The sequence below is a fragment of the Opisthocomus hoazin genome, chromosome 5, assembly GCF_030867145.1.
Source record: "Opisthocomus hoazin isolate bOpiHoa1 chromosome 5, bOpiHoa1.hap1, whole genome shotgun sequence".
NCBI lineage: Eukaryota > Metazoa > Chordata > Aves > Opisthocomiformes > Opisthocomidae > Opisthocomus > Opisthocomus hoazin.
In genome coordinates this window covers 11,270,633-11,295,987 of record NC_134418.1, presented here as the reverse complement: position 1 = coordinate 11,295,987, position 25,355 = coordinate 11,270,633, and the positions used below count along the sequence as shown (strand labels likewise).

The following is a 25,355-nucleotide window of genomic DNA, read 5'->3' as shown; positions in this document are numbered from 1 at the left end:
CATTACCAATGCTGCAAGTCTTACTCAAAGAGTATGCCTTTTGACAGAAAAATAAGGTTTCGGGAACACAAATTATTAAAGAGACAAAAGTCTGAGCTATCAAACAGTTTTCTCACCCTAAAATATACTTTCGCTTCTGTAAATCAAACCTAAAATTGGCTGATAAGCTTCATTTGTAAGATTTCAATAAGAATGCCAAAACCTACTTGATACAACAGCCTACTCAAGTGTGCTGACAACAGAAAAACCATACAGAGCCCTTTTGTTCACACATAAGCATGCAACAGTTTGGGGCAGGGGGAAAGAGGGGAAGAGTCTTACTGTGCGACTCCTCTCAAATTGGAGAGCAGATAGTCGCTGATAATTGGAATGAGTTGCTTCGCTGTCTCATCAAGCAAGTCACACTCAAGGATATAAAGAATTCCATGCAGAGCTCCAATCCTACTTGGCATATGGGTGCTTCTTAGGGTTGATTCCAGCAGTCGACTTACTGGTTCAGCCACAGCTTTATCCTAATACATCCAACAAGAATATTCATTAGAAGTCAACACTGGTACAATACTGATGACTCCTGTCATTTGGAAATACTCGGAACAAATTAAAGAGGAGAAAAATATGGCGTGAATCAGAGCCTGGCTTAAAGCTACTTTGAATCAAATGTCACAGAATTAATATAATCAGATAAGAGATGACTCACAGATTAACTAGTGAACTGATGCTACTTTGTTTTACCTGTAAAGAGCTATCTCCTGATTCAAAGCCAAAAAAACAGATAGTCATAGAATCATAGAAAGTTTTGGGTTGGAAGGGAACCCTAGAGGTCCATCTAGTCCAACCCCCCCGCAGTGAGCAGGGACACCGCTAACTAGATCAGGTTGCTCAGAGCCCCGTCCAACCTGGTCTGGAATGTTTCCAGGGATGGGGCCTCCACTACCTCTGTGGGCAACATGTTCCAGTGTTTCACCACCCTCACTGTAAAGAATTTCTTCCTTATATCCAGCCTAAACCTACACTGTTTTAGTTTAAAACCATTACCCCTCATCCTGTCACTGCTGTCTCTACTAAAAAGATTGTCCCCATCTTTCCTATAGGCTCCCTTTAAGTACTGAAAGGCTGCAATCAGGTCTCCCCGCAGCCTTCTCTTCTCCAGGCTGAACAAGCCCAACTCTCTCAGCCTGTCCTCACAGGAGAGGTGCTCCAGCCCTCGGATCATTTTTGTAGCCCTCCTTTGGACCCGCTCCAACAGTTCCATGTCCTTCTTGTGCTGAGGGCTCCAGAGCTGAACGCAGTACGCCAGGTGAGGTCTCGCCAGAGCAGAGTAGAGGGGCAGAATCACCTCTCTCGACCTGCTGGCCATGCTTCTCTTAATGCAGCCCAGGATATGGTTGACCACTACCCTTTGGCTGTGACCATCCAACCAACCATTACAGCAACCAACAGCATTAGTTCAGTAAACAACGTGTGCTATTAATAATCCTCTAAACATAGGATTTCGATGGTTGGAGTTCTCTGGCCTTCCATCTAACCACAAAAGATGCTTCTTTCTGAAACTGACTGGTAGACGCGTGTAATCTCCATCCAAAAACACTGCCATCCACTCAACTCATAGTTCAGCCTTCCATTTACTTGTCCTCCGAGACCACTGGTACTTGGACCTATATATCTTTCTCTCCACCACTCCCATGATCTGGATGAGAGGATCGAGTGCACCCTCAGTAAGTTTGCAGACAACACTCCTGCCGAACTTGGTGCTGATCTGCTCGGGGGTAGGAAGGCTCTGCAGAGGTATCTGGACAGGCTGGATCCATGTGTCGAGGTCAGTCGTATGAGGTTCAACAAGGCCAAATGCCAGGTCCTGCACTTGGGTCACAACAACCCCATGCAATGCTACAGGCTTGGGGAGGAGTGGCTGAAAAGCTGCCTGGTGGAAAAAGACCAGAGGGTGTTGGTTGACAGCCGGCTGAACATGAACCAGCAGTGTGCTCAGGTGACCAAAGGCATCCTGGCTTGTATCAGGAACAGTGCGGCCAGCAGGAGTAGGGAGGTGATCGTGCCCCTGTACTGGGGGGACCACTGATCATGCCACTGGTGAGACCGCACCTCGAGTACCATGTTCATTTTTGGGCCCCTCACTACAAGAGGAGCTTTGAGGTGCTGGATGCACATCCAAAGAAGGACAACGAGGCTGGTGAAGAGTCTAGAGCACAAGTCTTATGAGGAGCAGCTGAGAGAAGTGGGGTTGTTTAGTCTGGAGAAGAGGAGGCTGAGGGGGGACCTTATTGCTCTCTACAACTACCTGAAAGGAGGTTGTGGTGAGGTGAGGCTCGGTCTCTTTTCCAAAGTAACAAAAGACAGGATGAGAGGAAACAGCCTCAAGTTGCGCCATTTAGGCGAGGTTTAGATTGGATATTTGGAAAAATTTATTTGCTGGAAGCATTATTCAAGCATTGGAACAAGCTGCTCAGGGAAGTGGTGGAGTCACCATCCCTGGGGGTATTTAAAAGGCATGCAGATGTGGCTCTTAGGGACATGGTTTAATGGTGGACTTGGCAGTGTCAGGTTTATGCTTGGACTCAATCTCAAGGGTCTTTTCCAACCTAAATGTTTCTATGTTCAAACATCAAGCTGGTAACAGATACTTCACTCACTGTTATCAAAGTACATAAATGTATTGGAATATACAAAACCTATTCTAAACTTAAATTTGAGAAGTCTTTTTTTCTTACAATCTATTTTAAGTATTTAGTAGAAATTATTTGTTTTGCCTTGTCTCTGTATTCATGAAATATCTAAGATACTTGCCAGTTTTATAGTGTGTGCTCTCTAGTTCTTTTCAAGCACATTTTCTACATAACTGAGTACAGGACAACAATCAACTCTTGATGGAATCAACCTTTGTTCCCCCTCCCACTACCCTGCTGTATTCAGCTGTCTGCTTGTGAGAAGGTGTTAGCTCACCAAGTGGGACACTGCAGCCTAGTCAGAACAATCTGATTTCTCAAACTGCTTCTGCATGTTTGGCACCACTTTCACAGCCTGTCCTTGCACAGTTGCTGCTGCAACAGCTACTGGAAGCCATACTCCAAAAGCCTTTTGAAATTTTTCTTATCATTGTAACCCATATAGTTTTATATTAGGCTTCCAGATAGTTTCTGGAAATGCTAACTTCTTCCAAAAGAATTTGTAAATTTTTCCCCCCCAAAATAATCCCAGTCTGAAATATCGACTGGAAAATACTACTGCTCTCTAGTCTACAGATTAAAAGACAGCAACACATTTCATTAAGTAACTTGCATTAATAATATTCTCTCCCTAAATACAGAATGATGCAGTGGAGGAAAGCAAAGAGTGAGGGAAAGAAAAGGGATATCTGACTACCATGCTACGCATTCATCACATGCACTGTCCCAGCCTCTCATGAGCTTACAGCCATTCAGCTGTAACACAAATCTAGCAATAGCCATTTCACAGTCCTCATTTTTGGCCTGAAATGTAACATATGAGTTCAGGGCAAAGGTAACACTCAACTAAGATAAACCAAAAAGCACATTAAATTAAGCTCAAATCTCAAAAAAACCCCAAACAACCTTCCTGTTTGAATATGGGGCAAGTGGAGATGATGTCTGCAACCTCTGAAAGCCCAGAGTACATTCCTATTACTTCTTATAGCCATGCAGATCAGCTAAGAGGTATTCTTAGAGACCACTCTTACCAAGTACATCAGATTTTGCAGCAGAAACTAAGGATAATTTAACCTAGAAACTCATGAATTTGCAATAAGTTTCCATGAGAATTTCTTACCATTCCAAGAACAGCAGCAGCTTTACAAGTGGCTGGTATCAAATACTGTACAAGAATCTCATCTTCTGATGGATGCACCTTTCGCAATTCTGTCAATGTTGTATACATCATCTCAAACTGATTCCTTTCCGTAAATAAGTCTGATACTGCCAGAAGCTGTACAGAAATTAAAATTGAATATAAAAAAGCCCATTAGCAGACAGCCAAAAATTGACTCTCCCTTCTGTTGTAATTGATAGCAAAAGATTCCTTGATTGATCTATTAAACATGTAAACATTAACTCAAGTGTCTGGAATCAACTATTGTTAACTTGTCCAGAATTAATTCCACCATCCACCTCTGATAACAATTACTTCGAAATGGTCCTTTTTTTCCAAAAGGTTTACAAAACCAAATCCACTATAGTAAGTAATTCTGGAAAATGAACGAACATCGCCATTTACAACATACTAAAACATCCCACAACACACAATACATGTCCCTCACAAGGACAGTTTCGTTTTAAGTCTTTTATGGTAGTGAACAATGGCTATCAAGACACATTCCACACCTGTGTTCTTTATGTTTGGCTCTACACTTCAATAGTCAATTTAATCCTCTAATACGTTGTTGTTTCATCTTCATTTTCTTACAGAGACAGGATAAGCAAAATCCTGAAAACTACTTTTAGCAACTAGTCAATTAAAATATCAACTATTATTAAGTGACAATAGTGTTTGTAATGTAGTGGCAGAATATGCAGTCCAAATGCTTATACACTTTAAAATAGTGTAACTTTGCTGAAGTTTTATTTCTGCACTGCCTATATAATAGCACTTCCAAGAAAAAAAAAAAAAAATCAGTGTTTCCCATATATTAAAAGATGCTTTACAAATGCTGCTTAGCTCTGAATATTTGGTAACATACACTCAGTTTTGACTCTGAAAAATAGTTTAGACTTACTGATCGCACCACTTCGCTAATCAAAATGACTGGTGTTCTCTTGCTAGGGTTTGATGGCAATATCCACTGACTATACAGTTCAAGCAAGAACTGAGAACAAGAATGTATATCTACACCAGCCCGGTGTTTCCTGCAAGGCATGAAAAGCAAGTGTTAAAATGGCTATTCTTAACCCCTGCTGAAATACTTGATTTGAAATAACACAGTTATTTACCAGTGTCCAATTTGTAAGTCCAGCTTATTGAACTCAGCTTGAAGAGAAAAGTTTATCAATAAGTCAAGGGACAGATAAGAAAAAATAATACACCTGGTGTTTATAGGAGAGGTTGGTGGTGAGGAAGGAGCAGGTATGTCATTCTCATCTTCTTCATCCTCACCCCACTCTTCTTCTCTCAATGGAGTGATATTATTTCCCAACCATATGGAGTGTATAGACACCTTGCAACACGAACAATAAAAAAAAAAGAAAAACAAATAGAAAAAAAGCACAACATTTAACACTCTTGTCGTCAGATCAAAAAAATACAAGTCCAATACATTTTTCATCTAAATGACAGGCAAACACACAGCTTCTAATAACATTTACATGAACTACACATCACCAATTTTTTTTTTTAATTCATTTTTATAACCTTTTTCAACACTTCAAACTCTTTCAACACACTTTAAACTGTATGGCACAGCAAAAACAGTAGCACCATATGCTTAGCAAAGCAATACAGGTGATGCTGAAAGTAACATCTGGCTTATAACCTGTAAGCACCCACTGACAGTGTGCATGCAGCATCCCAAAGTCAACACATCAGATGTAAAATCTAAAGTATAAATATTTACAGTCCCTATCAAACAAGAAAATAATTCAGAAAGAACTGAAATTACTGTGGTTCAATAGAAAAAACATTCCTAACTGTTCTCAAACCATAACTCGGCATATCTCATTGCAGTATAACCTTTCTTCTGAAACCAGACAAGACCAAGATTTCAAGTCCTTTGACTCATGCTAGATAAAGTTACCTACAAAGTAGAAAACTTTGTTGTTCTTTAAGTTTTCTTCATAAAATTTAAGTTTCAGAACAATAAGACCTGCTGATGGCATTTAATAAGTGATCTGCCTGAAGATTCCAAAACAAAATCAGCACTACTTCTGCTTCAGTACAGGTATTTTTCCTCTAAAGTTACTTATCTTGCATAGCTCTAGACTTCCTTCTTATGACAAAAATTCACTCTTACATAGAATTCTTTTTCATCTTAAACAAAGTATACACACATTTATTTATTTTTCAAGATGTCTAATGCCTAGTACTGTTACAGTTAACAGCTTTTGTAAATGACATGCAGGGTCTGTAAACCTGCAAATACTGAATGTTCAAGCCACTGAGAATCTCAAGAGAACACACAGATGCCTAGAGACAGCCAAGTGATCATTTAGTGCTCCCTATGCAAAAGATTCCTCAAGAAAAATAATGTCATGTGAGATCAGTATTTAAGACTTTTTCCACTAATACATAGTATTCAAATAGTGAAACAAATATTACATTTAAAACTTCTATGTAACTTCACATAAAGACTAATTTTTCAAGGAGATAAATAACTGGATAGGGAACTTTTTATTCACTGTATGTAGTGCTAATTTTCCAACTAACATTATCCAGTGAAATTTATGTCGCTGCACTGGGTTTATTTAAAATTAAAACAACAACATTGCTTATTTTACATCCAGTGATTTTTCATTTCCTAAGGACTACTGCAACCATGCAATAACAAATTAAAATCCAGTAAAGCGGAAGCTAACACTACAAGGGCTCTAACACACAAAGCTGAAAAGTACAACTCAATAGCTGGCTCACAGGTAGACCTCACACACACAAGCAAAAATTCTGTGACGTGGAACGGCTGGCTGAGAGGAGTCACCCAGTCACTCAGAGCTTTTAGTTTACATTGGATGCTAAGCAATGCATCTTAACTGAACTTTCACAAACTGTAAGAAATGTAATAAAAGTCAAGGTCAAAGTTAAGGTTTTAACACACCTGTCCCAGTTTATAATCCATATCTCCTATTTCTCGTTCAGTATTGATCTGCAGTAAGAGCTTTTCATGGCTGATAAGAGCACCTATAACAAAACCGCAGATAAGTTGTTGAAACACACGTAACAAAGTAGATGTGAAAATGGCTTCACTTCCTGCAAACTGGATATCCCTCTGGATTAACTCTACTCCAGCCAAAAACAGCACATTGGATTTCAAATAAATTCCCAAGAGTATCTTTTCTACTTTTTAAAGGTAGAAGAAATTCACTCTCCCTTTCCCCCCGCATACAGACACTTACCTGTTGTAGCAGGAGAAAGCGATGGAACAGGGTCCCAAGCTTGGTATAAGTGATGAGTAGCAATATTATCTCTCTTGGATACCATTGCTTGGATTTCCTGTTCAACAATTCCCCTGATAACACTTAGCTTCCTCCCGAACCTGAAAGCCCAACAGAAATCAATTTCAGCAGATTTTCCCTTTAACATTTTTGTGCAAGTCTGCCTAGCTTACTATACAATGTTATGTGCCTACGCTTATTTTCATTACCAGGGATGCCTGAACTCAGAGATGTTGAGAAATACATTCTGCACACTGTTTACTAGATTTTAATAAGACATTATATTTTTCAGGTATTGTCTTTTAACTCAGCAGGTTCATGATGCTAAGTCCATGTAAATTCTATGTAAACAGATCCATCCGTACACAATCTTGCTTAGAAAATACAGTCTATATATATTTTTGCTACAGCTAGATCAAGCAATTGTAATTATGTACTAATCAGAAGTATAACTTTCATGAATTTTAGAGCAAGTAAAAGAATACCTTGTGTCCAGAGCTTTTAAAGCTTTGTTGCGGGGCTGCTGTTCCAAACAGCTAACTGCTGGATTGCCTGCAACAGGTATTGTCATGGCACTCAGCACCAAGGAAGTGATGGCTTGTACTGCAAGAACATTAATTTGGGTCCTCTCTGTATCTTCCTGTAAAATGAACTTACTGTAATTTGAATGGTAAAAAAAAAAAAAGAATCCTGAAAGCCATAAACGTCAGTTTGTAACCTTCCACTAAATTATCATTGATAAGCCTGACACCTAGACTTCCTCCCATCCAGAAATCTCGCTGACATAAGCAATGCACAGAAAGCACTGTGACACATCCTTCCGTCTCAGCAGCCATTCTGCATGCATCCTCTCTTATCCCAACAGCACTAAAACCTCAATATGTCCATTTCAGACCTTTCAAAGCATTTAGTTCCTTCGTTTGCATCTACCCATGAGTTACCTGTCGAAATAAACCATCAAGTAAGACCAAATTCGAGTTGGAAACTCTTCAGAGAGGGATCTAGGTTATTTGTTTTTATTAACTGCCCGTTTACGAACAAAACTCAACCTCAACATGAATTTTCAGCAGCATTTTTCTGGGCATCATTATCCAGATGCATCCACTGTTTCTTCTACACCAAGATGCTACACATTCAGTACTTAGCACCACTGTAAAACTGTAACACAACTTTCTTAAAATTTAGTTCAACCTATTATCCATACTTGAGGCACTCACATTTTTCCCCAATAGAAGTATTTGGAACTACACACATTGCATCAAGTACTGTGCCACTATAAATCACCACCACTTCAGTAGTCTGTTTCTTTCCCTTTTAAAAAAAAAAAATCTTAAAATAAACTTCTGGCACTGTGGGCTGTAACTCATCCTCCCTCTGTTGATGGTAGCAAGAACCTTCACAGTGCATTTAACTTTTTTTGCTCCTAACTGTTTATCATCAGTACTTTGACTAAATCAGGTTGGGTTTTTTTTTTTCTTTTTTTACAAACTGAAATTAGAACAGTAGCACAAACACTTGCAGACTCTGAAGTGGCAGGAGGCTTCTCAGTTTTTGCTTTGCTTGTATAGTTTCCGATTCCTTCTTGAAAGTACCAGACCACAAGAGGGTCTGAGTCCTTTTAGAAAATGTAAGATGGTAACAAATAACAAATTTAACTTTAAAAAAAAAAAATTTTGTATTTTTGTGTCAGAAAATATTAGCATAGTGAAATTTATAATAGTGCTTAAAATGTTTGCAATTCTGAACATATTAGTTTTACTTGGAAGGTAAAGGAGCAGTATTACTCCTATTCTACAAATAAACGCTCTCTACATGACAAATAAGGAACTACCAAAGGCTAGGTTGCCTTAAGTCTGATCCAACATGACCATTATGCACAAAAGAGTAAATAAAAAAATCTGCAGGCTGCACAACAAGTCTCCAAGTCAGTTTAGCTAACAGAACATGCTAACCCAGCGAAGAGGGATGACGATGTCCTACTCCTTTTTTGGAGTATGACACCTAGGAAGCAAGGGAAACAAACCCCTTTACTACCCAGGATCTACTACTCACAGGCATCTACCCTCTGAATTCTTCAAAATACTTCAGGCTCTGCACCTACAATCAGGACCATTCGCAATTTGGGCGTGAACACAGTATGAGTCCAGGAAAAAAAACCTTTCAGGTCAAAGAGCTAGAACACAGTAAATTCAGTTCACTAGTAGATTAACAAATCTGAAGAGGGGAAGTCTCTTCTATGACAACTGAGTTCACTCTCCTCTTTGCTTTCGGCATAGATAAATGTCTTCGGCTCTGATCCCCAAATGGCTTCCATTGAATTCTGAACACCCACCTGAGGCATCCAAGTTAGAAGACCAATATACAGTCTACAACTGGGAGCAAGAGACATGGGCATGCATCTCCAAGTCAATCCACTTCTACTCAAAATCTTACCAAAAAATCTTACCAAAGAAACTCCCCTTGAAGGTTGATTATTAGATAACACACATAATTGCAGTATTACATACTAATTACAGTTAACTAGTATATTTCCTAAAGGCGCAGTTCTGTCTCACACTTTCTTTCGAAGTCTTTGGAGTTCCTATTATCCCTAAAGCCAAACATCTACCCAAGAAAACTTTGAACTGTGTGCATGTTAAGTGATGTACTAACACACAGCTGAAACAGCTTCACTAAAATTTTTCCGTACTATTTACACGCTTGCAGAAATTTTAAGCCAGAAGATAAGATGTGTCTGAACTGACAGGGATACGAAGACAAGGAAATACAAAACGGAAATAATTTCTCAGATTTAGTCACTATTTTTCTGCTGTACAGCTTTATTAATAGAAAAATTTTTCTTCGCTTAATTAAAATCTAATTTACAAAATTCAGTGAATGGCATTACCTCTTGTTGGTTCTCCTCTTGGTCCATTACAATAGGCTGAGTTACAAGCACACCGAGCAAAGTAGCCCAAGTCTCTTCAAACTGAGTACGGCTGATCCATCCTACAGAAACACTCAGAGATAGCCATTTACGTATTCATACTAACTTCAGCATGGAACAGCATTAAAAATGGTACATTGTTTCCACAGATTTAATTTGATACCATTTCCTATTCAACTCAGCATTTTTTGTAATCATTACAACTTAAATGTAAAGTGGTCTATTTTAGGAAGTTATGAACCCCTTAGAAGAGTTCTACACATTATTATTTAAGTGGCCCTGTTTGGGTTGCTCCTTACGAACATTAAAATCTTTTGACTGTTGCCGTTTTGAAGCATTGAGATCTATCAGGTTTTCAGAACATGGAAAATTATCCAGAAAATTGGCCAGTTCTCACAGGAAAGTAAGTTGTGGAGAATCCCATAATGATCCAAGAAATCTTCATGTCCTAAAAGCAAAATGACTCAATTGCCTCAAAATAGGCCATTAAAATTCAAGCACTTCTCACAAAGTTTTTGCAAACATTTCTACCTATAAAAGATTGCAGAGGATTCCAGAATAATACCTTGCCATTTATACTAATGATAATTAAAGAATCGAAAATGAGAATGTCATTTTAGGCATTATAGTGATCAAACAGAAATCAGTGCTACACCACAAGTCAGTCAAATACTGACCTGTAGACCAGAGAGGGAAAAAACAACAAAAAAACCCCAAACCAAAGAACTTCTGTAAGTCTATGGAAAATTTGATGCATTACCCTTGACAGTCTTCTCTGTTGACAAAGACTTGAACTCTTAAGCCCCCCTGCTCTTGTTCAGTAAACCTTGACACATCCAGAAGCTTTAAAGTGACACCATCTCATTTAAAATATTGAGAGTGTGACACTAAATTTTGTTTATATACTATGCATGAATAAAAAAAAAAAGGGGGGGGGGGGGGGGGGTAAGCAAAATATTCTCAAATATACTGCCAAGTGTATGCTCCAGAAAACAAGAGGTCATTTTGTAGAGCACACTGAAATCACCTGCCTGAACTGGAATAGTTTTTGGCTTTATTTCTATAATAGGTAATTTTTTCTGTGCATTGAGCAAAACACAAGAATTATTGCAACATAATTACTAACCTGCTCTGAAATATTACTTCCATTCCACATAAGCAACAAAAGTAAACAAATAGTACCAGATTCAGTTATCCAGTAACTTCAAAACACAGGTACATGTCCAGTAAGAGACAACTACATTAATTTCTAATTTTGTACATACCAAGTGTATTAATGCGATAGATGAATTCCTTAAATATTTCTTTTTCTTGAAGAAATTCTACTGGGATTTCAGGAAAAACTGTGCCAAAGTCACCTGCAGGCTTCGGTGACCAGCCTAATTTCCAGACCTGAAGAAATATAAAGAAAGACTACTTACCCAAAATAGAAACAATAACAACATGACAGCTATAAATATAAATGCACCACACAAAAGCAATGAGACATCAGTAAATAAAGTAATTCTCCAAATACTAAAGAGAAAGATTTAAGTATCTAACACAGGTAATACACATTTTACACTTTATTTTTAATTTTGGGGATTTTATTTTTTGCGTATTTCTCACTATGAGTTAATTATTCAGTCCTACTGTCCAAGTTTGGACGTGAAAGTAAGTATGTTCTAATCATACATTTCAGTTTAGAACTTAAGTGCCAGGTGACTCCTAGATTGTACAGAAATGGTGCTGAAAGGTAATTCAGGGAAAACAGTTCACATGCTATTGATGGCTGAAAAGGCACAAAGATACATCTGAGAGCAGGCAAAAAACTCTCAATTAAAAAAAATTATCATCTTTTGACATCGCCTCAAAAACACAGTAAGCCCAGAGCAAGGGCCTTGAATGTATCAGGAAACTCCCTTTTACTCCACTTAAGGATCTAGAAATGTTTCTGATAATGGTTTTGAAGTTTGATAAACTAAGTCATTTCACAGTACTAACAATACATGCAGGTAACCACGAGATTCTTAAATCCGTGTTACAGCAGCCAAATAGAAAAGATTGAAATACCTTGTCCAGAGGATCCAAGATGAGTTACGAAAGAATGTTAATATACAACCCAAAAGTATCTGCATGGCATACCATGGTATGGTACCACACACAAATACCCGAGTTAGTTCAGACACTACTTCAGACACCTCAGCACCACTACATCATTGTGTACCCGAGTTAGTTCAGACACTACTTCAGACACCTCAGCACCACTACATCATTGTGGTACTTCACACAACAAAAAAATTAATGCTTCAATTCAGGTGTCACAAAGAAAGCAGCAGTAGCCTTTAAAGTCCTTAAAACAAAGCATAATGAACTTACCAAGGGAGGTACTCTTGTGTAACTGTTCACTAGAGGCAGCCTTGCTAAACTGACGATGATGTTCTTGAGGACAGGAGTAAGAAATGCTGGAATACTGCTGTTTCTTTTGTGCCCCAGTGCCAACACAGTCTGTAAGCATTCAACCATCTCCGCTACCATTTCACAAGCCGCAGTAATGTGTTTCGTTTCTTTGTTGGGAGAAAAAGAAATTCAGTTCTATGAATATATTCAAAAGACACATAATCTAAAAGATACAGAAAAACAAAAAGTGCTTAATGAAAGAGTATGCCAACCAAAAAGGCCAAAACCACAATATGGATCCAGACAGAGAAATATCCTAGAATATTTCAGCTAGCTGAAGAACACTACTACCACCCTGCCTGCACTGGCTTGCATTGTTTGCCAGTCTCAGTGCTGGAGATTATCAGTACCTGAGATCTGTCAGCAGAGCAGCTCACATGCTAAGTGCAGAAAAAATAGGCCACATTGAATAGAGCATTTGTTAGAATTTAAAGTGACCAAGCTCATCTGTTTCATGACAAAACAGTCTCATAGCTGGCTCTATGCTTACACTGACAAGCAGGTAATTTCTGTAGATGGAAGTGGTATCTTACTGTACCAGCCAGCTGGACATGGAAAACAATGCTGTCCACACTCACAGACTATGCTTGACCTTCGTGTCAACATACTGCTCCCATACTGTAGGAGGGCAGATAATGAATCTGCCATTCTTCAGAAGGAATATTAACAACTACACCTCTCCCACATGAAATTTTAAAATCCCACAACACTTTAAAAAGCTCAGTCGGCAGCAGGCTGCACAGCTAAAAGAATCCCCCAAAAGAAAAATCTGCATTAGTGTTTAACTTCCCAGAAAAAAACCAGCTACACCTGGTTAAAAATATGTCAATCTGTATTTAATGAACACTTATCAAACACAAATAAGGCCTCAGATGAACTCCCACTGTTTAAAAAAATAGTGATGGAAGGGGTACCTACAAATACTTCTTCAGTGAAAGTTTAAGGCAAATGTGGAATTCATCGTTCACTTACTCTGTGTGTTTGAATCCACGTCACCCTCACTTAAGCCTTTTGAAGTATTCTTCTTTCTTTCAGGGCTAAGAAGTTGATTACCAGGTTCAACTGCAACTGAATTAAAGAGAAATACTTAAAAGATACTGCCATTGCTATCTCCTATTCTATTTTTTTCCTCAAAACCACATAATAGTCAAATATTTACATCTCCAAGGTATCTGTCAGGTTCAGAAGTAAACACAAAATTTTAAATGAGAAATTAAAATAGTAAAAATAAATTTGTCAAGGAAATAATTAGAAAGGACTCAAAGGCAATATCCCAGACACCTAGCATTTGATCAGTGATGACTGACAATTTACTAGTGAAAATTTTCTCATAGCTGTTCACATTGGACTCACCTGTTTCTATGATAAATCTAATACAATTAATTAAGGAGCAAGCATATGTCACATTAAGTGCAGAAGCCAGCAAATTCCAGAGACTAGGCTGCTGTAATGTCAGACAGCAACAATCCAGAGCAGCCTGAAGATCTATACTTAACGGAATCTGGTCATTCATTAAATGCCATGATAGAGCCTGTGCAAAAATAAAGATTTCTCATTAAGAGCAAATTCTTACAACAGAAGAACTTACAATCAGAGTTTGGCGCTTTTTTTGTTTCACTCAGCAACGTGTAAAGTTTTATTAGCAAGTTGTATTGATTTTTTTCCTGTGAGAACAGAATTTATTTTAAGTACAAGAAAATTATGAGCATTACAAACTGTCTATTCAGTGCTCCAAAAATCAGTGCAGAACCATCCTCCCAAATGCTAAGATCATTCCATCCTTCAATCAACCTCTTGTTGTAAAAAGCTGACCTTGTGCCATAAACCCTTCTGGATTTACTAGCACAAGTCAAATAAAATAACCACAGAACACATTTCTACAGTTAAGAAAACTGCCTAGATCAAAAGTTACTCAAGGGTGACCACTTTAAGTCAAAGTTGTTCCCTCTCATCACATTTCATCACATCTTTAATTGCACTGTAATTTCTTACCTCTATGGACATAACTACAAATTTCAGGATATCATCCTCTTTGTCAGGAGGAACACGAAGACGAGCTGGTAGTTTTGACAGTAACAATAAATACTGAGCCAGCGCACGACAAAGCGTCATCATAGACCGATACATCACCTCCTCTCCTATAAAATAAGACTGGATGAAATCTAGCAGTTTGAATTTTTTCCCCCACAATAGATGTTTTCAGAATTATTTCAGAAGCACTTTTATGCCAGCTATCTTGATTTTTTTAAATAGTAAATTCATGTATTCACAAGACATCTGTAAAGTACCTTTGCAGAGGAGAGAATAAACTTAAAAAGACCATTATTTCTATTACCAAAGATATCGCTTAGTTTTTTCCAGTAGGCTGATGGCTCAGCTGGCAACAGCGGTTGAAAAACCTGGTGGTTGGCAGGAAGGTTTTGTACAGTGGTAGATACATGATCCAGAGTTACCCTCCGAGCTGTTTCAAAGAAGCTACTCTTCTGGTCTCTTGAGATTTCACTCATGCCAAGGCTTAAACAAGGGGCTAACAAGCTTAGGTTGAATTCCTGAAATCAAATAGTAAAAAAAAAGTATAGAAATTGCTTTTAAGGAGAGGCTAAGTATCCAAGTGTACTATTGTGGTATATTAATATGGTGGTAAATTAACAGTTTGTTAATTAACTAACTTATTGTTATGACCTCTGCTCTAGCACAGCATAACAATACCATAATTAAGACCATACTTGTTCCACATTTAAATTACAAACACTACTGTACTGGAAAGAAAAATCAATATGCTTATTCCAAATGTTCAGAACAACATGTGCATAAAGCTTAAGCACGACCTACATACAAGGAATCTTCACATTCTAAGTTTTCAAACAAATAAGTCAAATAATCTTTTTAGAAACAGTTTCCCACTATTATTTCTGCATACCAGCAGCAAATGTAATGTAGAGAATTTGAACAGAACACGCTCTTAGAAAACAAAGTACTTGGAAATGATGCAAGTTGTCCTTTACACCAGATTTACTATCTGTGGCCTGTTAGTGGCATATCACAAGTAATCTAGCACAGATACTTAAAAGGTTACAGAAATACCTGGCCTTGTAAGAGACTGCATGGCAAAATGAGAAGATTATGTAAAATGGTAAAATTGGATTTCTGTGATTGCAATACATAAAATAACCTTCACTTCCACTCTGTACATCCAACCCATACTACTAGAAAGCTAGTATCAACAGCATTATTAGACACAAGTGAAACATACCTACTATTTTAGTTTCCAAAATGAAGCAAAATGAAGTGAGCAACCAGTACTACGTAAGTTTTAAGTATTTACATTTAAGACTCGAATCTGTTAATACTACCAATAAGAACATCAGAAATAACGTACTACATCGTCTTCAGCTGACTATTTCATCTGACAAAGAAGTTACCTTGCTGGTCATGAAGGAGTTCAGGTCAGGCTGAGGAATCCTATTTACCAGCTCTGCACCTTCTAGCAGCGCTGAGTCTGACTTGATGCAACACTGCGACCTCACTAGTGACACATACCAGTCCTTTAATAATTCAAAAGAGAAATTTATTACATGTTTGTTTTCAGAAAAAAAAAAAAATACAGTTCATGGGGACAGGGGAAGAATTGCTATTGGCATTGAACTGTCGTCTATTTAAGAGATCACTACACCACATTAATGTAAAAAAACCTCAAAGAAAAAAACATGGTGAAAACTGGTGACTGGACCATCTTAAAATAGGCCAATGGATGCTCACTGGTAAGCTATCTACTTCCATACAGTCTGGACAGGAAATGAGGAAAAAAGAAACTTAACGTTTAGCACAGGTGTATGTATTAGGCTCCTAAAGCTGAGGAGAGTATCTGCAAAAAACCTGCAATAGTCCATAGTGACACAAACATAACATTAATAGCAAAACCCCCAATACTATAACCACCTAAGAAAAGTCTTCAGATTCAAATAAATCAACAGATAAAGATAACACCTATCTTTTAACACTCACTGAAATAAGTGAAGACCATCACACATCACTGTCAATTTACTCCTTAAATTATTAGTGATGAGCCTTCAGGAGTTAGTTAATCTAACTAATTTAACTAAGGAACATAAAGATTTATCCCTTTCCTGTGTTTTCTCTCTCATAACTCAACATCGTGAATTTGATGATATTAATTTGAATGTGGCTAAGCCTGTCAGAGTTGAGGGCGATAATGCTCTTTAGCACATGGTTTAGTTTTAGGCAGTCCTGTGAGGAGCAGGGAGTTGGACTCGAGGATCCTTATCAGGATCCTTATCAGCCCCTTCCAACTTGATTCTATGAACTACGTGGGGGTTGTGGAGGAAGCACACAAAAACTACTTTCTTTGCACAGGATTTACAGTTACATATGAAATTATTTACTGATCTATATTTGAGATTCATTGACAATTCTGAGAACATGAACTGCATAGTAAAAATAAGCTGTATTTAAATGTTTTGTAATGAGGAAAAGCTTATTTAGAGCCAAGGTACTTTTAGTGACTTTTTCTAAACGTAATCTTACTTTGTCTAGAATTACATTCTCTAAAGCTGGTTGGTCTTCTCCATCTAGTGGGTGTGAGGTAACCAGAGGTGAAGGACTCGTCGTGTCTGGTGCTACCATAAGACGAAATCTATCCAAGAGCGAGTAAAGTCTTTGGTGTCTGAAAACGGAAGAACATATCAGGAGAGAATTACCTTACTCCATTTCATAAATCACTCAAAAATAGAAAGACATCCAGTAAGCCAGTTCTAATCCTGGGAGAGAAAACACAGCAGGGTGTTCTTTGTTCGATATATGCAACAATATGACGCAAAACTGCAAACTTCACCAGGCAAAACAAATTAAATCAGCAACACCAACAATAAAGATTTAAATTTAATTTAGGTTTAAAATTTGTACATGCTTAAGCATAAAATACAAGCTGTTCCATTTTCTCTAAGCAGTAAATCTTTTTAATGAATAAGAATCAAAGTTAGTGTACAGATTTGATTGCAGACAAATATGTTCTAACAGATACCAAACAAGAATCCACTAAAATTGAACTTTCTAAAAAAAAAATAAAAAATAGAAGGATCCCAGTTTGTGGATTTATGTCAGTGTCAGGGGGTTGGGGTTTTTGCTTGTTTGGGTGGTTTTTTGTTTCGATTTTTTTCCTGTTAGGTTGGTTTGGCTATTTTTATAATTCCATTACTGCCATCAAGAACTCAAGTCATTTGGAGATTTTGGAGGTTTTTTTAACAATTCACATGTAACATGATCTATGAAGGCACACTATCAATCTACTGCAGTCTTGGGCTTTAGATTCCTTCCCCCTACTTCTTTCTTCTTTCAGTCAACAAATATTAACCTCAAACAGAAACGACATCAAGAGGAGTAAATCAGGCTCTTTCCAACATTAAATAAAGCTTTTTCAAAAACTGAATAATTTTCTCCTTTTTACAATAGCAGCTTAAATAGCTGGGAGACTAAACAGTTAAAACTTTCAATACAGCTGTCTGGAAAGAACCAAGAAACAAGAACAAACCAAAAAACAAGCCCAACCAGCCTGGACTCACAAAATTCTGCAAAAGTTTGAGGAAAATAAAGTTGTTTTCAGTAACGTAGTTTTTCCTCAAGGAATTAATTTGCGGTTGCTGTCTCTCAAGAGTTACATACTGAGCAGGGTGTCAGAGAGAATTTGATGCCTTTCAGCCTGTAGCTTGCTTTAACTCTTACATATATTGCAAATCCAACTCACCCAGTACAACTGTCCTTGTGCCAGAATATGCCTGTGTCTTATAAGAGAGGCTTTACCCCTTTTTTACCTCCAAAAAGGACCCACTATCTTACCTTTACGAAAAATAAAAAACCCAAACACTGGAAAACAGAGTTAACACAATTAGTACTAGAACATTACTTAGTTTGGCATTTTAACACATATTGGTAGTATTTACCTTGTTGCTAATCCACTGCTTTGAAGATATTCCTGAATTCTATCCAGTTCTTCAACTGGTAACTGAGTAATGCTGTTCTATAGGAAAGAGTCATAACAGTTTTATAGGACATTTATGAGTAAACTACCCATAAGCAGCTTGAACAGATTAGGAAAATTATAAGCAGATAAATTAAAATGTAAACATTCACACATCTATCAAACAAAAAAAATACTTTCCAATGAAAAAAGCTTAAGCATCCTCATATTTTTATGTATCTTAAATCATTACACTTTATTATGTTGCTAGCACTACCCAATCTTATTTAAAAATGAATATACTTATATTTACCTGTAAAGTTGCAGCCAAAAGCATTTCTACTCGACGGCAAGCCAGTGTGTCAACCATGCGAGCAAGCACACGGAATGGAGTACACAGAAGTTTATCAACATATAATGTTAAGACAGCCCCAGACTGGCTGAGATGTATTCCCTCCAGGCACTGTAAAGTCTTCTTCAGAGTTGTGGGCTAGATGTTGAAATAAAACAAAAATCAGGCAAAAAAAAAGTAATCAATTGGAATACAAAGATCTTAAAGCTAAAGGGAAAGGCGTTTAGAAAAATCTACAGCAGACAACTAGCTGATCAATGAATAGGTCTGAGTTACAGGCTTGCTTAATTGATATGAACACTAAGTTGTTTGATACTTAACTGTAAAAGCTTACAAGACAGTAAGCAAAAAGTAAGGAGCAACACTTTTAGGGAAAAAAGCTAAAGACATAGGTGGAGTTGGAGATAGCTTTCAAAAGTCAGAAGCTTGAACTCTTACTGGAAGAAGGTAGGAACATGAGCATAGTCAAGACAAGACAGTACAGAAATCCAGATAAGCATTACGGATTTTTTGAGCACATGTTTAATCATAGAAACAGCAATGGCTACTCAAGATTAAAAGGGAGTGCAAAGAATTTTTTCTAATTTTCTTAAATGTGAGCACAAATTCAGCACCAATAATCTAAAGGGAGAAACACAAAAGACACACTAGTTGGACTCATGGAACTAATCTTGTTTAAGAGCAGACTGCAAATATCAGCTGTTTTAATTTCACTGACTTTTCCAATAATCACCCAACATTTCACAGAATGACTCCATCTTACATTCAATCACGTTTAGTTCATTCTATCAATTCTCAGACACTAAAGGCCAGATTCATCTCACTCAACTGTAAAGTGTTTTATTCACATGCTCAAAGCACTAATGCAGCTGCACTAGATTTGCACAGAGACAACAAGAACAGACAGGGAACGCTACCAGGCTACACAGGGTGAGGCAGCATCTCCCCCATTAGCTCTAGAGGAAGCCCAGGAAATGGCATTTTCCACTTCATGAGTTCCCAAGATAGATAAAACATCATCTATTCTTTTTAATTCTAAAACTAAAATAATCAACAGAAATCACACACTGAATTTCTGAAGCAGTATTGCCCTCACTAAGAGCCTGCAACTTGTGGGGCAGATCAATGGGGAAGGCATGAGCTCACAAATTATTTTCATGTTGTTAGGGCCTATGAAGATGGGCTGGTTCCTATTCCTGCCTCTGTAGTTAGCAGTACTATTATTTATGCTACCAGGGTACTGAAATCAAAGGCAAAAGTTACAGCTTTAATTTACCCTTCAGATATTTATTATGCAGGGGTAATACCCAGGAAGGAAAAACAGCTTAACCAACTCTACTTGAATTCACAGATCTGACAGATTGGAACACATTTGATATTGAAGCTGCATTTTTAAAGAAATGACTTTAAAAATAAAATTAGAAGTTGATAAATGACCCAGAAATGTCAGAATTTGCATACTTACCAGTTAAACTTTTGCTGAAATATAAGTGACTTTATTCTTTAAAAAAGTCAGAAAGTTAAAACTTACAGCTGCAAGATTCTCACACCGTGACTGAATGGCCTGGATGAAGAGACCACTGGCTGCTGAATTCCTGTGAACAGCACTAATAAAGTCTTGTACTGGAGGCTCATGGGACAGATTAATCAAGTCTTGAACATGATTCACAATAAGCCAGGTCAAGTGTTCTGAATCATGTAGGTTTTGACACTAAAGGGAAAAAATTAAAATCTGATTCCAGTTATAGCCATGTAAGTGCTCAACTACGAAAAACTTTGACACAACAAGAAGTTTCTCATAAAATTCTGGTAGTTTTTTTTTAAATAATGGCATAAAGTGTCTATATTTAAATAGCACCATCATTATTTTCACATGACAAGTTTTCCAAATGCTTTTGATCTTGTTGCAGATTAAGAGATTAATAATGAACTTGTAGCTTTTTTAAAACCCCTAAAAATACCATTCAGAAACAAGTTTATTGAGAAGGTCAATTCAAAGATGCTGCTTTTAATGAAATGCTGTTTGAAACAAACACACACATACACAGTCTTCTTGTAAAAATGTGATTTTCATTTAGGCTTCTTTTTAAGGTTTTCTTATTACTACTGGTCTTAAATACAAGATGAATAATTTCTGGAAAGCAAACCCAAACAGATCTGTCAATAATTAATTTCAAAACTTCGGAAGCTATGTGCATATCAACAAGCAGTGCAATGCAACATGAACAGATCTTTAGTGCTAACCAGGTGATGCTGAGAGGCTAACACTCCCCAATAAAGAAGTTCTGGAGGGTTTTACCTTGGGCTATACTTGGACTACCTCTAAGCTGACTCTGGTGACTGAATGTCTATTAGTACTCGAAGTGCTTCTTAAACACAGCTTTTGGTTTAGTTGAATCTGAAAGGAATGCAGTTTTCTTGCCCCAAAACCGCTCCGCAAGGCAAACCAAAGCACAGTACTAGATATTAGTACTAGAATTTGAAGATTCACTTCAAAAGTTCCCCATGAACTAAAATGCTAATATTGAGCCAGCAAGAGGTCAAAGCCACAGTAACTGCTCTCATTAGAAAACCAAAATGGAAGTTAAATGTTACTGTAAAACCTCTCCTCTTAAGGTACAAAGACAGAAATTTGTTGTCTCCCAGACACTGTGCACTGCTACTGATGTTGGGAAGTGTAACACTACTTAGTGTGCTCCTAGCACCTCACAAGGAAGGTATGCAATACCCAGCAGATAATTCTATTACCCACCAGGTATTCTTTGCAAACCAAGAGAACTGTCAGTTTAGAACAGAAAAAAATACCAAATAAGGTCATACCTAAGCTTACAGAAGCACCACCTGAAAATCAAATGAATAGTTTCACAAGTCTTCATTTTTCACTTGTGAACCAGACAGATTCAGTTAATGTACATCAGTAATAAAAGACTGACAGCATAATAAAACAGTTCAAAACTATAGTTATAAAATTCGTAATTCAAAACTTACAACATAGTCACAAAAAAGAATGAGTGCCCCTCTTCTCACTATCTCTCGATTGCACATGCCACGTTTAGATTCTGAATTCGATTCATCACTGTCTCCAGATATCTGAGGGCTAAGCAATTTAGTCGTAGAAAGACTATGTCTCCTGCAAGAAGCACATGATATTTTGTTACTATTTTGTTATTCATTTTATTACTACGGGTACTAAACCATTAATCAAATTGCTTGGAATATCCTACCAATGTCCTTACATAATATTAATTTTCCTAGAAACTTGAAAGCAGTATAATGTTTGAACGAAGTAGACACTTTGCTTTCCATCAGCTCTTTACTTTCTAACAATTGTAGTATCACTTTTTTGCTCCATGCCTATTACTTCCTTAGACAGCCTGAAGAACTTTGAAAGAACTAAACAGGTTACTTAAAAGAAAAACACAGGCTATTGCATGCCTGGTAGGATAACAGAACCTAATTCTGTATTTTCTTTTCAAGCCAAATCAGTGTTCTTGAGCACTTAGGCTAGCGTCAGATCGGAAGTGATGCCCAACCCAGAAAAAAATAGAAGTGATATTGGTAAATCAAAAAAGATAACTGCAACAAATAGCAGACGTCACCTTAGCTATTTGCTCATAAACCTGATAATTTCATGTTTCCTCAAATTAGAATAGTATTTTTTCACATCATGATGTTGAACTGAGGCAAGAATCTCATATTTGATAAAGTATTGATCCACTCATGTTATGGAGTAAGATTAGTTTTTCCTAACATTCACTGCACAAGCACCAGAAACTTCAAGTCAGCTGTTAATCTCCCTCTACAGTTAACACAGAGGGATACCCACCCACACAGGGGGTTATCTTCCTTACCCCCTGAGGACAAATCATTCCAATGCCTGACAGGTGGGATGAACTAACATCAGACCAAGAGAACACCAATTTCTGAATTTCAGATAACCAACATTAAGTGAAGTTACTATGGTGCTTGATGCTAATGAATCAGCATGGTGCTGACACTATGTTTTGATAACACTTATTACTAAGTCCCACAGACAACAGATACAACTATAGTTACAGTTATACTGATCAGATTGCATTTTCATAAGCACAACAGTGCGTATCATCTGCATGGCTGGTTATTTGCTAGAAGGTGAAATGCGCAGTCTCCGTAAGAACGTGATATCTGAAATACTGAATATTTTGTTATAGGTATTTCCATAATTTTAGTTAAATGTAGTACACAGATGAAGCTTTCTTGGCTTAAAAGTGGAGACATGACCTGGCAGTTCTTCTGAGGAACAACTGAACGCAGGACCCATTTCCTTAGTTTGAAAGACATACTGAGACCAGAACAGACAATATGTACACACGTAAATGCAGAACCATTTATTTCAGAATCCAAATAGTACTACTCAACAAGCTGACAGGCCCAACAGACAAAAAGCTAAATCTTTAAAATATAATTTTAGCAGATATAACTATGAGACATACTGCTACTAGTACTAGGAAACAAGAACAAATCTTACTTTGGGGTTTGATGCACTTCTGACCACCAGTTGTAGTTGGTATAATTGACAAGAAGCAGGATTTGACACCAGAGGAGAACTAAAGAAGGATGCGTAGGAATCATGGACTGAACAAGGTCACTCAAACTTTCAAGGGTATAGAAACTACCATCAGATCCATCTCCTGTAAAAAGTCTGGTGGCTGCAGCTGTGATTCTTCTGAACATCCCTGAAAACAATAAAAGCACATTAGAGTAACTATGCTCTAGTCTGAATTCTGAAGTTTTAAAACTCTTCAGGGTACCCTGAGAATACAAATCTTGTTTCATAAGCCACTACCATTGCTGGACGAAAGATACATCCTAAGTGGTTTAACAAACATAAGGTAAGTCATGGAGTTTGCCCGTGTGTGTAAACCAATAATGACCAGCTCCCGGACTCAATTAATAATGCTTCAGATCAGACTAGTATTGTAATGAAAGCTACCTTCTCAACTTTTTCTCTATCATGCATCAAGAAGTTTATCTGATACATGAGAACGTTACCAAATTTAACATTGTTAATTGTAGACCAAGATTTTTGAGTTTTCTTTATAAAGTAAGACACAGAAGCTCTCATTAAGAACCATTCTGTAACTACTATTCTACTTGCTAAGGAAGATCACTTACAAGTCTCCTACTTCGGATGAGGGCTTCCCAAATACGTTTAGTTGAAACTAAAACTGATACCCACCCACCCAATTTCTAAAGTGCAAAAAAGTACTTGTTTTTAAGTGGAGAAAAACCATTACCCTACATACGGCACACTCAGCACAAAAGCTGAGTTTTGCTTTCTGATTTGCTAATTCAGTGTTCATATGCCAAAACGAAGCGAAGGAAAACAAGGAAAATGGACAAACTTCAAGTCATCTAAAGGTACAGGACTTTCTGAGTTTCTATGAGACAGTAAGACCAAGGAAAAAAGGGTTTCTTCAGAACCAGGTAGAAACTAAAAGCTAATCAGAATAAGGCAAGAGATATGTACCATTGCTTGCATTGCCAGATGTACAGAAGACTGAAGCTGTAAATTCCACAGCCATGTGGACCAGTTTAAGCTGCCCCCAGGACAGATAAATACACAATGTAAACAGCAAAGAACGGGAAAAATAAGCGAGTCTCAAAACCTGGGTTCCACTTACCAGCAAACCAGGGCTATTCTCATTCCAGCTTTCTGCATTTGCAGTAATTGCACCATCTAGTGACTTTCTACAGTCATGAAAGGCACCACACGTTAATCTTTTCACTTCGTCTATGCCTTTTATTTCTAATAACTTCAAAGTAGCACATTGAAAATGTTCATTTCTAATCTGGTAGCTTCCTACAGTTGAATACATTGTAGTCAGCAATGCTGACATTTTGAAAAAGCTATAATGGATAAGAAGACAAAACATCCAAGTAGAATAGTGGTTAAAAATGACAGAAGACCTTTGTCTATGCTCCCAGGCACAAGTCACTATAAGCTGCACCTGTAGCTAGGAGAATACAACTTAAAGAGAAAAAAAAGTATGGAGGTTTCCATTGAACAAAAGTATTACAAAACCAGGCACTTGGTTAACCCTAAGTCTAAACCTGAAAGAAAATGCTACAACATGAAAATACTGCCCAAGTGTCTGAACTCCTTCCCTTCTACTCTGTTATGCCCTATCAGGTAATCACATTATTACTAGTACTTAGATTTGATTTGTAGTCTTAGATTAAATTCATTTCCAGAGATCATTCAATACACATATCCCAGTGCTCTACATGAGTATTTCAATACTTAATTTTGCATGAAAACCTCTACACAGTTCCTGGCAAGACTTAGTGCAGCCTGAGCCAGCTGCTGTGGTAGAACTTGGCAAGCCTTCCCTTTCTGTTATCCCCACTTCCCTGATACCAATCATCAGCTTGATTTTCTGATTTCACTGGTCTTGGCTTGACACCATTTAATCACTTATTCCAGATCACCTTAGCATAAGTTATCTGTTATAATATTTGTTTCAAATGTTTCTCCGTAACAGCAATTAATAGTACACACACTTGAGTTATTAT

At 37.5% G+C, this 25,355-nt stretch overlaps 1 protein-coding gene across 3 annotated transcripts in view; it reads right to left on the bottom strand.

The window, feature by feature from the left end:
- Positions 1–25,355, bottom strand: part of HTT (huntingtin) — an 88,985-nt gene that overhangs the window by 9,156 nt on the left and 54,474 nt on the right. For all 3 annotated transcript variants that reach the window (XM_075420413.1, XM_075420414.1, XM_075420415.1), the window contains 21 exons: positions 23,308–23,515; positions 21,789–21,930; positions 20,332–20,511; positions 18,762–18,938; positions 18,432–18,508; positions 17,020–17,158; positions 15,897–16,019; positions 14,810–15,023; positions 14,467–14,612; positions 13,828–14,005; positions 13,447–13,542; positions 12,394–12,581; positions 11,301–11,427; positions 9,997–10,097; positions 7,595–7,749; positions 7,071–7,210; positions 6,773–6,855; positions 5,052–5,182; positions 4,745–4,874; positions 3,802–3,957; positions 322–512 (listed from right to left, as the gene is read on the bottom strand). In XM_075420413.1, coding sequence (XP_075276528.1) covers positions 322–512; positions 3,802–3,957; positions 4,745–4,874; positions 5,052–5,182; positions 6,773–6,855; positions 7,071–7,210; positions 7,595–7,749; positions 9,997–10,097; positions 11,301–11,427; positions 12,394–12,581; positions 13,447–13,542; positions 13,828–14,005; positions 14,467–14,612; positions 14,810–15,023; positions 15,897–16,019; positions 17,020–17,158; positions 18,432–18,508; positions 18,762–18,938; positions 20,332–20,511; positions 21,789–21,930; positions 23,308–23,515 — 3,082 coding nt within the window. The remainder of the gene's footprint in view (positions 1–321; positions 513–3,801; positions 3,958–4,744; positions 4,875–5,051; positions 5,183–6,772; positions 6,856–7,070; positions 7,211–7,594; positions 7,750–9,996; positions 10,098–11,300; positions 11,428–12,393; positions 12,582–13,446; positions 13,543–13,827; positions 14,006–14,466; positions 14,613–14,809; positions 15,024–15,896; positions 16,020–17,019; positions 17,159–18,431; positions 18,509–18,761; positions 18,939–20,331; positions 20,512–21,788; positions 21,931–23,307; positions 23,516–25,355) is intronic.